The 14011-nt window shown below is 42.2% G+C and overlaps 1 protein-coding gene across 1 annotated transcript in view; it reads left to right on the top strand.

Annotated features, from left to right (window-relative positions):
• ANXA3 (annexin A3) overlaps positions 1 to 14011 on the top strand; it is a 68125-nt gene that overhangs the window by 31759 nt on the left and 22355 nt on the right. The window contains exons 4-6 of the mRNA XM_017876535.1: positions 573 to 667; positions 4007 to 4120; positions 9117 to 9207. Coding sequence (XP_017732024.1) covers positions 573 to 667; positions 4007 to 4120; positions 9117 to 9207 — 300 coding nt within the window. The remainder of the gene's footprint in view (positions 1 to 572; positions 668 to 4006; positions 4121 to 9116; positions 9208 to 14011) is intronic.

Here is a 14011-nt window from a genome sequence, read left to right as displayed (position 1 = left end):
ATATATATATATATATATATGTTTTGTGGTCAGAGATTTGGGTTCAACTTCTTGCTGGACCACTCAGAAGTTGTATGACTTTGGCAAGGAAGATAAGTTCGTGTCTTCACTTTAGTACAGCGGGCCCCTGTGAATATTAACTATGGCAATGAATAAAAGGGCGTTTCATGCAGGGCAGATTCTCAATAAGGGTTAGTTCCTGTTTTCCAGAGGAAGAAATATTTTGATATCAACTATGGGAGAGAAATAAAAGGCAATAAGACAGTAACCAAACCTCATAAAGGTAAAAACGTCAAGTTCAAAAGTAGTATGTTCTTTTGTCTGATGTACAGAAAGGAGTATTTAGACAATGATTGTTTCCTTCCCCCAAAACTATCCAAATAGAGTTAACTTCCTTTTCCAAAACTCAGGCAAACAAAATAAATAAATAAATAACGATCCCAACCAGGTAAGAAGTTGGGAATTAAAATGCCTTACTCTCTGCATTTGTCTCAGGCCATTGATCATTTTGCTTTTGTTCAAGACAGATATTGAACATGAATATTGAGTAAAATAACTTTTGTTTCATTTAGGAACCGATGAGAAAATGCTCATCAGCATTCTGACTGAGAGGTCAAATGCACAGCGGCAGCTGATTGTTAAGGAATATCAGGCAGCATATGGAAAGGTAAGGTCATGTTTACATGACAGGCAGTAAAGAGATCGTTAATGTACCATGGTCGCTCCCACATAGTTATGCCTACAGTTTTCTGTTTCAGGCTGAGTGTAACAGATGATGCCCTGTACATCCAGTCAGGAGCCTGGAATCTGAGTTGTGGTTTTGCCTTGAACTGGCTGACTGACTTTGGGCATGTTAATTGGTCTTTCTGGGTCTCAGTTTCTTCGCTTGTAGGGTAAGGTTTGCCTTAGCCCAGTGGGTTCTAAACCAGAAGTGATTTTGCTCCCCAGGGGACATTTGGGATGAATGGAGACGTTCTGATGATCACAAACAGGATGGTGGGGGGTGCTTCTAGCATGTAGTAGGCATAGGTCAGGGATGCTACAAGCATCCGAGAATGCTCAAGGCAGCCCTCCACAACAAAGAATTACCAGGCCAACTATCTGACTAATTCTGTCTTAGATAACCTTTTATTTCTCTTTCAATTTTAAAATACTTATGTAGTTATAGGTTTAATTCATTCAGCAAATGAAAAGTTAGTAATTAGCAGAAACTAACTGTATAAGAACAAGTAACTTTGGGAGGCCCAGGCAGGTGGATAACCTGAGATCAGGAGTTTGAGACCAGCCTGACCAACATGGTAAAACCCCATTTCTACTAAAAATGCAGAAATTAGCCTGGTGTGATGGCACATGCCTGTAATCCCAGCTACTCGGGAGGCTGAGGGCTGAGGCAGGAGAATCGCTTGAACCCGGGAAACAGAGGCTTCAGCGAGCCAAGATTGACAGAGCAAGACTCTGTCTCAAAAAAAAAAAAAAAGCAAAAAGTAAGACTTGGTCTTTGCTATACAGTTTCTTTGTCCAACGCCTATTTTCGAGTACTAATCTGTGTTAGGAGGTATCCTAGACATTGGATATAGACTGGTATAGAAAACAGATCCGGCCAGGCACGATGGCTCAAGCCTGTAATCCCAGCACTTTGGGAGGCCGAGACGAGCAGATCACGAGGTCAGCAGATCGAGACCATCCTGGCTAACACGGTGAAACCCCGTCTCTACTGAAAAATACACAAAACTAGCCAGGCGAGATGGCGGGCGCCTGTAGTCCCAGCTACTCGGGAGGCTGAGGCAGGAGAATGGCGTGAACCCGGAAGGCAGAGCTTGCAGTGAGCTGAGATCCGGCCACTGCACTCCAGCCTGGGCAACAAAGCAAGACTCCACCTCAAAAAAAAAAAAAAAAAGAAAACAGATCCTGCCTTCTTTCATGGAGCTAACATTCTATTAGAATATAATAAACAAGTAAATAAAAATAATTCAGATATGATAAGTGATATGAAAGAATTAAAATGGTTGATATGATAGACAGTGACTGGTGACTGGCTCCTGCAGATAGGGTGATGAAAGAATGTCAGTGAGGGGTTGTTACCTTACTCCCTACTAAGCCTAAACAATACTAGGGGTTCTGCTCTGCTTGATCAGGAGATAGTATTTAAGGTACAGCAAATACAAAAGCCCTGATGCAAAAAGAAGCAGGGAATATGTGAGAAATAAAGAATTCCAATATGGCAGAAATGTAGAAAGTGAAGGGGGCAGAAGAAAGAGATGAGGCTGGAGAGAGGTTGAGAACATGCTAAGGGTCTTGATAGAGTTTAGATTTTGTTCTAAGGGCCACAGGGAACCACTGGAGGTTTGTAAGCAGAGGAATAATATAATGCAGTTTTTATTTTTAAAGGATTATTTTGGCTGCTGTAGATAATGAATTGTGGAGGGAAAAGGTACAAATGGAGACTGTTGAGAGGGTCTAGTGACCATCCACAGGCAGCTCAGCAATTACCTCCTGGAAGTGTTCTCCAGGCCCCCAGGCTCCATTAAGACACCCTTCTCTGAGCTCCCTTTATCAGATACTTAACATATAACATTGAAATTTTATCTTTGAATATTTCTGTGTTTCCCATGAGGGCAGAATGTCTCAGGATAAGGACTTTGTCCAACTTACCTTTAAAGGCCTAGCACAGAGCAGGTGCCTAGAAAACATTTGTTGAATTGAATGAATTGCCTGGCTTCTGGGCAAGACAACACTTTCACATAAAGAGAAGGTGAGCGGTCTATTGGCCTTTCAGTATTTCCAAAATATGGAAGAAAGATGGAGGTGGAGGGGAACAGCCATTTCTCACCGTGCAATAGGATGAGATCTGTGAAGTAAGATTCGGCTGCAGTGGCTTGGATTGAGGACAGATGGTAGTGAAATTTACCATTTAGAGAGGAAAAAAACGCTGTGGCAATTAAAGCCGAGCTGGGAACACTGAACGCCATCCCATTTGTTTCAGCAGGAACATGCTGCTGCACCCCCCAGGAGTGTGGTAGTGTCGGTCTGTGCCCACGGCGTTGCAGCAGGCTCAGAGGCTACCAGCGCCTATTTCAGAGCTGAAAATAATCAGGAACAGGAACAAACATTATTCAGTATTATGCCATTGAATATTGAAAGTAGAAACCCTGTTACCCCCCTTTAGGCAGGGGAGATGGACTGTACTTACGTGTGAAAACAGTACTCAAAACAATACCAATAGGTAATGTCTGTAAGAGGCTAAGTTCTAGTGTTTCATAGCCCTATAGGATGACTCAGTTAACAATAATGTAGTTTCAAATAGCTAGAAGGAGGATACTGAATATTCCTAAAACAAAAAAATGTTAAATGTTTGAGACGATGGGTATGCAATTACCCTGATCTGATTACCATACATTATATGTATTGAAACATCACTATGTACTTTATGAATACGTACAATTATTATTTGTCAAAAAAAAAAGTCTAATATATTGCCACACTTAGGGGTTTTCTTTCTTTACTTGTTGCCAGAAAATTGCTTCTGATGCCACCTAGTTCCACGTTCTCACCAGAGACACATGACCAGCCACTGTCCTCCCTTCCCCTTCCTCTTGGAGCTCTTTGGGAGTTACTGAGAGGCAAGACACCCAGGAATACAGCACCTCCCAGTGAAGTTGGGTGTGAATTTATAAGGGTTCCTCTTCCTCTTCCCTCACCCCAGCCTAAGCACTGAAAGCATGGGGGACCTACGAAATGCATTTGAATACAGTTCCTAACTGTGGCACTCATGAAGCCCTCCCATTTGGCTCTCCTTCAAAAAACCTCTACAAAACAGAACAATTTGGGAGTAATTAGAAAATGCAGATTAATATTCATAGAAATATTTTCAACACTTCTGTTTATTCCCTGTGGATGGACATGTTTTGTCTGATTTTGATACATATGTTCATCTTTCACTAGGTGACTTTAGAGGAAGAGAAAGGAAAAGTATTTCACATTTTTCTCCTTGGTTTTTTGATTTTAGGAGCTGAAAGATGACTTGAAGGGTGATCTCTCTGGCCATTTTGAGCATCTCATGGTGGCCCTAGTGACTCCACCAGCAGTCTTTGATGCAAAGCAGCTAAAGAAATCCATGAAGGTATGAGCCCCACAAGCCATTTCTGCCCAGGGTTTGACCGAGTCATCAAAAATAGTGACTTTCTGGCAGCGCACACTTGTGATGGGTGGACTTGGATGCCATTTTGGTCTGTACTCTCCCAGTGGTAGAATGACTCTGAAATAGGGAACAGTTGTAGAACCTTAAGCCCAAATGTTCCTGGGCTGGAAGAATTTTGTCATATCTTTGTTTGACATGAAGAGTCAAGTTCTCTAGTTTGTCATCATTGAAAGTAAATGGCACTGTCATAACCCCAACACTGAAGCTAAAAACCTAGCATTATCCTTGAGCCCTTGTTTTCTCTTACCCTTCCACTCTCCCAAATCTATCAGCAGGTTCATTAGTTTTACTTCAAAATCCATTGTAAATATGTGCACTTCTCTCAAAATCCATTGCTACCGTTCTAGTCTGACTACCATCATCTCTTGACTGGTCCGTATCAATAGGCTTCTAACTAGTCCTTTTGCCTCCATTTTTGCCCACCTCAAATTCATTCTACACAGAATAGCCAAAATTATTTTTATTAATTTATTTAAAAAATCAGATTATGTTATTTACCTGCATAAATTTCCAATGGCTTTGAACACTTAAAATCCAAGCTCCTTATCATGACCTTCATTACCCAACATAGTGCAGGTCCTGTCTAACTTGGTGACTTTTTAAAATTCTATTTATATCAGTGAGGGTTCCCTCAGAGAAGCAGAACCAATAGGCAGGACATAGACGTTAAAAGATTTATTGTAAGGCCAGGTGCTATGGCTCGTGCCTGTAATCCCAATACTTTGGGAGGCCAAGGTAGGTAGATTACTTGAGCTCAAGAGTTTGAGATCAGCCTGGGCAACTTGGAGAAACCCTGTCTCTACAAAAAATAAAAAAAAATTAGCTGTGCATAGTAGTGCATTCCTGTAGTCCCAGCTACTTGGGAGGCTGTGGTGGGAGGATCACCTGAGCCCAGAAGGTCGAGGTTGCAGTGAGCTGAGATTGTGCCACTGCACTTTAGTCTGGGTGACAATGAGACCCTGTCTCGAAACAACAACAACAAAATTTATTGGAAAGAATTGGAGGCCATGGTGGGAGGTTGCTCGAGCTCAGGAGTTCAAAACCGGCCTCAAACTGAGCAACATAGTGAGAACTTGTGTTTACAAAAAATTTTAAAATTAGCCAGGCGTGATGGCTCATGCCTGTAGTCCCAGCTATTTGGGAGGCTGAGGTGGGAGAATCACTTCAGCCCAGGTCTTGAGTGTCCTTTGTAGGGACATGGATGCAGCTGGAAACCATCATTCTCAGCAAACTATCGCAAGAACAGAAAACCAAACACCGCTTGTGCTTACTCATAGGTGGGAATTGAACAATGAGATCAGTTGGACACAGAAAGAGGATCATCACACATCAGGGCCTGTTGTGGGGAGGGGGGAGGGTGAGGGATAGCATTAGGAGATATACCTAATGTAAATNAAAAAAAAATTAGCTGTGCATAGTAGTGCATTCCTGTAGTCCCAGCTACTTGGGAGGCTGTGGTGGGAGGATCACCTGAGCCCAGAAGGTCGAGGTTGCAGTGAGCTGAGATTGTGCCACTGCACTTTAGTCTGGGTGACAATGAGACCCTGTCTCGAAACAACAACAACAAAAATTTATTGGAAAGAATTGGAGGCCATGGTGGGAGGTTGCTCGAGCTCAGGAGTTCAAAACCGGCCTCAAACTGAGCAACATAGTGAGAACTTGTGTTTACAAAAAATTTTTAAAAATTAGCCAGGCGTGATGGCTCATGCCTGTAGTCCCAGCTATTTGGGAGGCTGAGGTGGGAGAATCACTTCAGCCCAGGTCTTGAGTGTCCTTTGTAGGGACATGGATGCAGCTGGAAACCATCATTCTCAGCAAACTATCGCAAGAACAGAAAACCAAACACCGCTTGTGCTTACTCATAGGTGGGAATTGAACAATGAGATCAGTTGGACACAGAAAGAGGATCATCACACATCAGGGCCTGTTGTGGGGAGGGGGGAGGGTGAGGGATAGCATTAGGAGATATACCTAATGTAAATGACGAGTTAATGGGTGCAGTGCACCAACATGGCACATGTATACATATGTAACAAACCTGCATGTTGTGCACATGTACCCTAGAACTTAAAGTATAATAAAAAAAAAAAAAAAAGAAGAAGAAAAAAAAAATTAGCCAAGCATGGTGGCTCATGCCTGTAGTCCCAGCTGTTTGGGAGGCTGAGGTGGGAGAGTCACTCAAGCCCAGCAGGTCTAGGCTGCAATGAGCCACGACTGTGCCACTGCACTCCAGCCTGGGACCCTGTCTCAAAAAAAAAAAAAAAAAAAAGAAGAAGAAGAAGAAGAAGAAGAAGAAGAATTGGTTACATGATTATGGGATTGGTTAGGCAAGTTCAAAATCTGTAGGGCAGGCTGTCAGGAAAGGCAGGCTGGAACTCTTGGGCACAAGCTGAAGCTGTCCACAGAAAGAATCTTCTAAACAGAAGCCTTACCTCTGGTCTTAAGCCCTTTCAACTGATTGGATCAGGTCTGCCAAGAAAGGTAATCTCCCTTACTTAAAGTGAATCAATAATAAACTGCTACAAAATACCTTCACGGCAACACATAAGTTAGTGTTTGATTGAATAAGTGGCATTATAGCCTGGCCAAGCTGGTGCATAAAACTGACCGTCATACCCCCTCCTACTCACCCATTAATGATGTAGCTACACTGACCTTTTCTCTGCTCCTTGAACATCATAAGCTTATTCTTGTTTTGAGACATTTATACATGATGTTTCTTCCATCTGGAATGCTTTTCCTCCAGACATTTTCCATTAATTCACTCAAATATATTTTCTTACCTGCACTTATTACTGCCTAAAAGTATCTTGTCTATTTATTTGTTTTTGAGACAAGGTCTTGCTTCATTGCTCAGGCTCTAGTACAGTGGTGCAATTATGGCTCACTGCAGCCTCAACCTCCCGGGCAAGCAATACTCCAACTTCAGCCTCCTGAGCAGCTGGGACTATAGGCACACACTGCCACACCTGGCTGATTAAAAAAATTTTTTTGTAGAGACAGAGTCTTGCTATGTTGCTCAGGCTGGTCTCAAACTCCTGAGTTCAAGCAATCCTCCCGCCTCGGCCTCTCAAGGTACTGGGATTACAGGTGTAAGCCACTGCACCTGGCCTTGTCTGTTTTTAAAATCCATTTGTTTATTACCTTTTTTCATCTAACTAAAAGGCAAACCTCCACCATGGCAGGGAACCTCATTGGTCTTGGCCTATATCTTCTGTTCCTAGAGCAACTTCTGAAATGAAGTGGGTGCTCAACATATTAATTAATAGGAAAGAGGAAAAAGAAGGGAGCTTAGATCTGAGGCATAAGCCGTATTCTGCCTTGTCATCAGGCAATGGAGTTATCTTCTTTTCCGTGGAGGACACATGGGCATCTGAGAAACAGATGGCAAGATGGAATTTGATGTACAAGAGATTTATTGTGAGAAACGCCTGTGAAGGATAAAGAGGAGAAGAGCAGGGTAGGTGGGGTGAACCTTCAGACTGCAGTGCAGGCCTGACACCTGTGAGAGAGAGGAGAGGAAGTAGGCTGAGATTAGGAAGAGCCTCAGTGCATGGTGAAGCTCCGAGAAAGCCTTGGCAGGCTGTTGGGGAGCCCCTGAGCAAAGACTGCCCTTTGGAGGAGTGCTGTGTTGGGCGCAAATCCAGTACCCCTGCTGTTTACAGTCATTGACTGACAGCCACCTGGAGAGGGCATGACCTCAGTGTGAACTCTGGTAGATCTAAAGGTGTGGCAGTTGGAGGCTGTTAGCCAACTGCATTCTTTGCAGCTGATTCTCTTGAAATGAAGTCTGAGCATTGTTTTTCTATGGCTACCCAATGGGGAGGGTTTAGCAGGTGTAATTGTAAGGATTAGATTCACCAATAAGTATTAGAACAGCTTCTCTTTTACATAAAAGAAATCTAGAGTAAGTAGCCCTGAGCAGGCTGTGATGGCACCACCATTATCAGAGATTCAGGCTCCTACTATCTTGAGGGTCTGCCATCTTTAACTCACGGTTTTCACTTCCTGGTTAAAGATGGCAGCTCATGACTCAGTCATTATGTCTTCATTCCAGTCAACTCAAAAGAGTAAAGGACAAAGAAAGGTTCACTCCCTCACTCTAAGGATATTCCCTGAGCATGCATATGGTACTTCTGCCTATGTCCCATCGGTCAGAGTGTAGTTACGTGGACATATTTCACTGTAAAGGAAGCTGAGAAACATAGCCTTTATTTGGGTAGCTATGTACCAAGTTACAAGCTGGGGGTTCTATTACTAAGTAAGAAAGACAAAAGGGATACTGTGGGAAACTAGGAATCTCTGCTACAGAGAGACAGAATTCAGTCTCTGTTCATATACTGCACTGGCCTTATTCGATCAAGTCTTAGTGTACATGACTTTTCTTGAAGTCACAGTGTAATTCAGTGACCTTGATATAAACAGGGCTGACGGGTAATTAGTCCCCATGCCAGCCGGGCCCATGATGCACATTACTGAGGATTTGAAAAGCTCCCTGTATGAAAAGGATGATACATGCTGATAGACCCAGTACAGTGATGCAAGGATGAACTCATTCAAAAGTATTGTAGAGCCTTTTCTAAACATAGTGGCATGTTTGAATGTTGCTAGGGTTAATCCTGTTAGACTCTCACTTCTTATCTTGAATGACACAGGCTTTTTCTTTTATACTATATATTTCTAGAATTATTCAATTGATTTTACACTAGAGTGAAAATTTGATGTCACTTTATTCCAGATGATTTATGTTAATACTAAAATATACAGAAAAATAGAAAACTACTTTAGAGCAATAGAGAACCTTGTATTGATTTACTCAAAAATTTCATTTCATCTATATAAAACAAGATATTAAGACCAAAAGGCATGAGATTAAGTTATTTAAGTGTTCTAAAATTATATTTTCTTTTCCTTTTAGGGTGCTGGAACAAATGAAGATGCCTTGACTGAAATCTTAACTACCAGGACAAGCAGGCAAATGAAGGAGATCTCTCAAGCCTATTATACAGGTATCTTATTTTCTGCTTACCTTCACCACTGTTCACACATATTCGAGCCAATGTTGCTTTTCCCAGAATCCTCCCAATCTCTTCATGAGGCATTTTCAAGACTTATAGAAAGGAGAATACATCCTAAAATCAGCTAAAGACTATGGGTTTCCAGGAAAAATTAGAATATGATCTGAGCTAGATACTGCTACATAACAATAGCATTAATGCTTTATATTTATAATATTATAGCTGCAGTGGATTTTGCTCTCAGCAATCTCTCATTAATTGAATTAACCATTTTCATCAATGGAAGAGAGACTGAAATCATATTTTATTATGAGGTGTTAAAAATCACTCAGATTAGATTCACGATTTTTGGTGTGGGAAATTAGATTAATTTAGAGGATGTGTTGAGCATGAGGATTCAATAGAATTAGTTAAAGACCTAATAGTCTGCTGGCTGTGTAAAATTAGAAAGTCTCTGCAATGCAATTCTGACTCTTAACTACCCAGGGTTAGTGTGACTTCACAGGTTAAGGTCACAGTCCCCACAAGACTACCTTCACCTCAGACACCAGCCCACAAGCTCAGGTGTTTTCAGGCTACACATGCTTTTAACCGACTGGCTACAAATTCAGGGTTCTCACTACTCTCAGGTTCAATAGCACACCAGAATGACACAGAACTCAAGAAAGTGCTATATTGACAAATGCGGTATCATAAAGGAAACAAATCAGGGCCAATAAAATGCAGAGACTGCATAGGGAGATATTGGGAAGGGTCCAGTGGAAGCTTCCACTCTCCTGACACATTGATATATCATTACCAACCCACAAGCTTACTCGATTATTGGTAGCCTTAGTTTTTATTGGGGTTTCATTATATAAGCATGATTGGTTGAACCATTGCTCATGAGATTGAACTCAATCTCCAGTCCCCTTACACTCCCCAGACATCAGGCTAATATTGTGGCTTAAAGCCTCAACCTTTTAATCATATGTTTGATCTTTCTAATGTGACCAGCCTTTATTCTAAGTCATCTTGTTAGCATAACTGAGCTGCATTCCAAGAGACCAACCATGAGTAATAAAGACACACCTATGACCTGGGAAACCCAAAGGATTTAGAGTTTACCTCCCAGGAATCAGGAATAAGACCAGCCCAATTCTTTACTATTCAGCGGCCCCATAGAACCCTCTCCAAGTACTTTAAGGAAGCCACAGTTTCTCTGTTTGTGTCTCACGGAGGTCAGTTGTGTCATAGGAGCTTTTGCAGTGGGAGAGGTCCAAAGAAGGAATACACATTGGTCCTCAGGTAGGTGTTAAAGAGGTGGCTTTGAGAAATTCTTGTTAGAAGGTAAATACTTCAAAGACAGGTAACTATTTTGTTATTGATGTGCTAATTAGGTTCTAATCAGAAAAACAGAAACAGCACTAGGTATTTTGACAGATAAAATGTAATATCAAGAATTGCTGGCTGGACGCGGTGGCTCAAGCCTGTAATCCTAGCACTTTGGGAGGCCAAGGCAGGCAGATCACGAGGTCAGGAGATCGAAACCATCCTGGCTAACGCGGTGAAACCCCATCTCTACAATACAAAAAGAAATTAGCCGGGCATGGTAGCGGGCGCCTGTAGTCCCAGCTACTCCGGAGGCTGAGGCAGGAGAATGGCGTGAACCCTGGAAGCGGAGCTTGCAGTAAGCCAAGATTGCACCACTGCACTCCAGCCTGGGCAACAGAGCAAGACTCTGTCTCAAAAATAAAAAATTTTTTAAAAAAGAATTGCTTAAAGGTTGTGGCGCGGTGGCTCATGCCTGTAATCCCAGCACTTTAAAAGGCTGAGGCCGGCAGATCACAAGGTCAGGAGTTTGAGACTAGTCTGGCCAATATGGTGAAATCCCATCTCTACTAAAACATACAAAAAAAATTAAACGGGTGTGGCGGCACGCACCTGTAGTCCCAGCTACTAAGGGGGCTGAGGCAAGAGAATTGCTTGAACCCAGGAGACAGTGGTTACAGTGAGCCGAGATTGCACCACTGCACTACAGCCTGGGCAACAGAGTGAGATTCCGTCTCAAAAGAATTGCTTAAGCTGAGCACAGTGGCTCACACCTATAATCCCAGCATTTTGGGGGACTGAGGTGGGCAGATCACGTGAGCCAAGGAGTTTAAGACCAGCCCAGGCAACATGACAAAACCCCATCTCTACAAAAAATACCAAAAATTAGCCGGGTGTGGTGGTGCACGCCTACAGTCCCAGCTCCTCAGGAGGCTGAAGTGGGAGGATCACTTGAGTCTAAGAGATTGAGGCCCCAGTAGAGCCTTGATCATGCCACTGCACTCCAGCCTGGGTGACAGAGTGAGACACTGTCTTGGAAAAAAAAAAAAAGAATTGCTGAATGAATACCTTTCAGAGGACTAAAAAAGGAAAAAGGGAACGAAGGGATTCATGCAGAGTATAATCCCCCAGACCTGAGACAACAGAAGAAAGAGGTTGAGTTTGTCAGAAACTGGAAGTTAGAAGAGGGATATATATACCTGGCTGATGTTGGTACCTCAGGGGCTCAGAGCAGAGGCTTAAGGAGCAGGAGTTCAGACCTCTGGAAAGAGGGCTCCATCTGGCTGGAGCCGGTACCTCCATGGGGGATGAAAGTGACTTGTTCTAGGAACCTAGAGCCAGTTGCTGCTGTCAGGGTGAACGGCCTTCACTGGGTTGACACTGATATGAATAGCCATCAAATATCTTGCACTTCTTTCCACCTCCTGCCTTCCAGTCCCCCTCTACTCCCCACTACTGGTAGAACCTAAAAGGGAGTGGGAACAGAAAGAAGTAGACAAGAGAACTGCTTAATCATTAATGCACAAAGGGTATGTTGTAGGTGTTTAAAATATTTCAGTTCAACAAGGTTTACATATTTTACAAAACCCATCATCAGAGCCAGCCACTGTATCCGAAGTTGGCTTGGTATTTTCTGGTGTTTCTTAGAAGAGTCGCTGCTCAGGCCGGGCGCGGTGGCTCAAGCCTGTAATCCCAGCACTTTGGGAGGCCGAGACAGGAGGATCACGAGGTCAGGAGATCGAGACCATCCTGGCTAACACGGTGAAACCCCGTCTCTACTAAAAAAACACAAAAAAATTAGCCGGGCGAGATGGCGGGCGCCTGTAATCCCGGCTACTTGGGAGGCTGAGGCGAGAGAATGGCGTAAACCTGGGAGGCGGAGCTTGCAGTGAGCTGAGATCTGGCCACTGCACTCCAGCCTGGGCGACAGAGCGAGACTCCGTCAAAAAAAAAAAAAAAAAAAAAGAAGAGTCGCTGCTCCCCTAGTGGACCTGCCCTGTGACAGATCCCTGGAGCCCAGCATTTAGGTACAAACACTTCCAGGATGTAAGCTTTATGAGGATGAAGATTTTTGTCTATGTTGTTCACTACCGTATCCTCAGTTCTAAGAACAGTGGGGGAGATAAGTGCAAATATTTATTAAATGAGTGTCCTCAAAATTGAGGTTAAGGTCTTAAGAGCCAAGTGAAACTTTTAGCATTCAGGATAGTGTTGTGCAGATATGACAAATGATAATAGCACAAAGTTACCAGAGCCTCAATTTCTATGTGAGTAATGCTCTCTGAGGCTACAAGGGATACAACTGCATCAAGGTTACCTTGGTTACTAGAGATTAATGATACACAAGAAGATCGAGAAGGAAATTGTCTCAATCATGCATAGCCAAGCTTTACAGAGATTCAAGTCACAGCACTACCCGAGGGACCCAGTTATGTTGTCAGTCTCTCGGCCGCAGGCATCCATTGCTTCCCGTGCTAATGTTTTCCATGACAGTAACTGTTCCTCTTCCTTTTTGCTTCTCATGTTCTTGACACCAGCAAGTAACATCCCCTCCCTTACCACATGGTGTTTGTCTACCCAAGGCTTATAAATATTTGTGCATAGTTTTTGGTTATTCTTGGCTACTGTTTTCTTCATTATTTCTAGGAGTCTTTCAGTTCTTTATTATTCTGATGTCTTTGTCTCCTTTTTTGTGTCACTCATTCTCTAAGACAGAAGATACAATGGGTTCAGGAAGTCACGATCAAGTTGGCCCTTATAAAGGGATCAGACGTCTTGTATAGCTTATCCAGTACAGTGGCACAATAGGGTCTAAATAAATAGAGATCTAAATTCTTAACTTTTTTCAGTATTCTAAAGTCAATGGTGTGTGAGGGAACACTGAAACAGGTATCAGGGACTCAAAGTTCTAGTCCAGACACCTGTACTGTTAAAATACTCTAATTTTATACTCTACTGTGCCTCAAAATGCACACAGTAGTTGTCAACTTAGATTGAAATAATATTTTAGTCTAATTTCCCACAAAATATTTCATGTAAAGGGAGAGGCTGTGTGAAATGACTTATAGAGTCTCATCTAAATAATTCCAAAATTATAAAATACTTCCCCAAGTTCTAACAAATGGAAGCTTCATTCTTTTACTTGATATTTTCAAATTTAAAGTTTTTATGTAACCAGCATGAAGGATAGATGTAACAATATCACAACCATCAGGTTTAATGATGCCTACTAAATATTATTATTTAGAAAAATAATACATTTTTGGTGGATTTTGCTTATATGAATTGCTTTGAAAAATTACAGATTTCATAAAAAGGAGACTTACTAAAATCATGCTGAAGAAGTTTCCATCTCAATGCAGTTCTTGCTATTGGATAATCTCATATCACTTTCTATAATTGTCTTTCATTGATTTAAATAGATGAGAATTCTCATGGCTAATATGGATAATTTGTTGTGTTTTTTGTTTTTTTTTTTTTTTTT

Source organism: Rhinopithecus bieti, unplaced genomic scaffold (genome assembly GCF_001698545.2).
Source record: "Rhinopithecus bieti isolate Rb0 unplaced genomic scaffold, ASM169854v2 scaffold_8675, whole genome shotgun sequence".
NCBI lineage: Eukaryota > Metazoa > Chordata > Mammalia > Primates > Cercopithecidae > Rhinopithecus > Rhinopithecus bieti.
The sequence above is the reverse complement of the archived record's forward strand: the minus strand, read 5'-3'. Positions and strand labels throughout refer to the sequence as shown.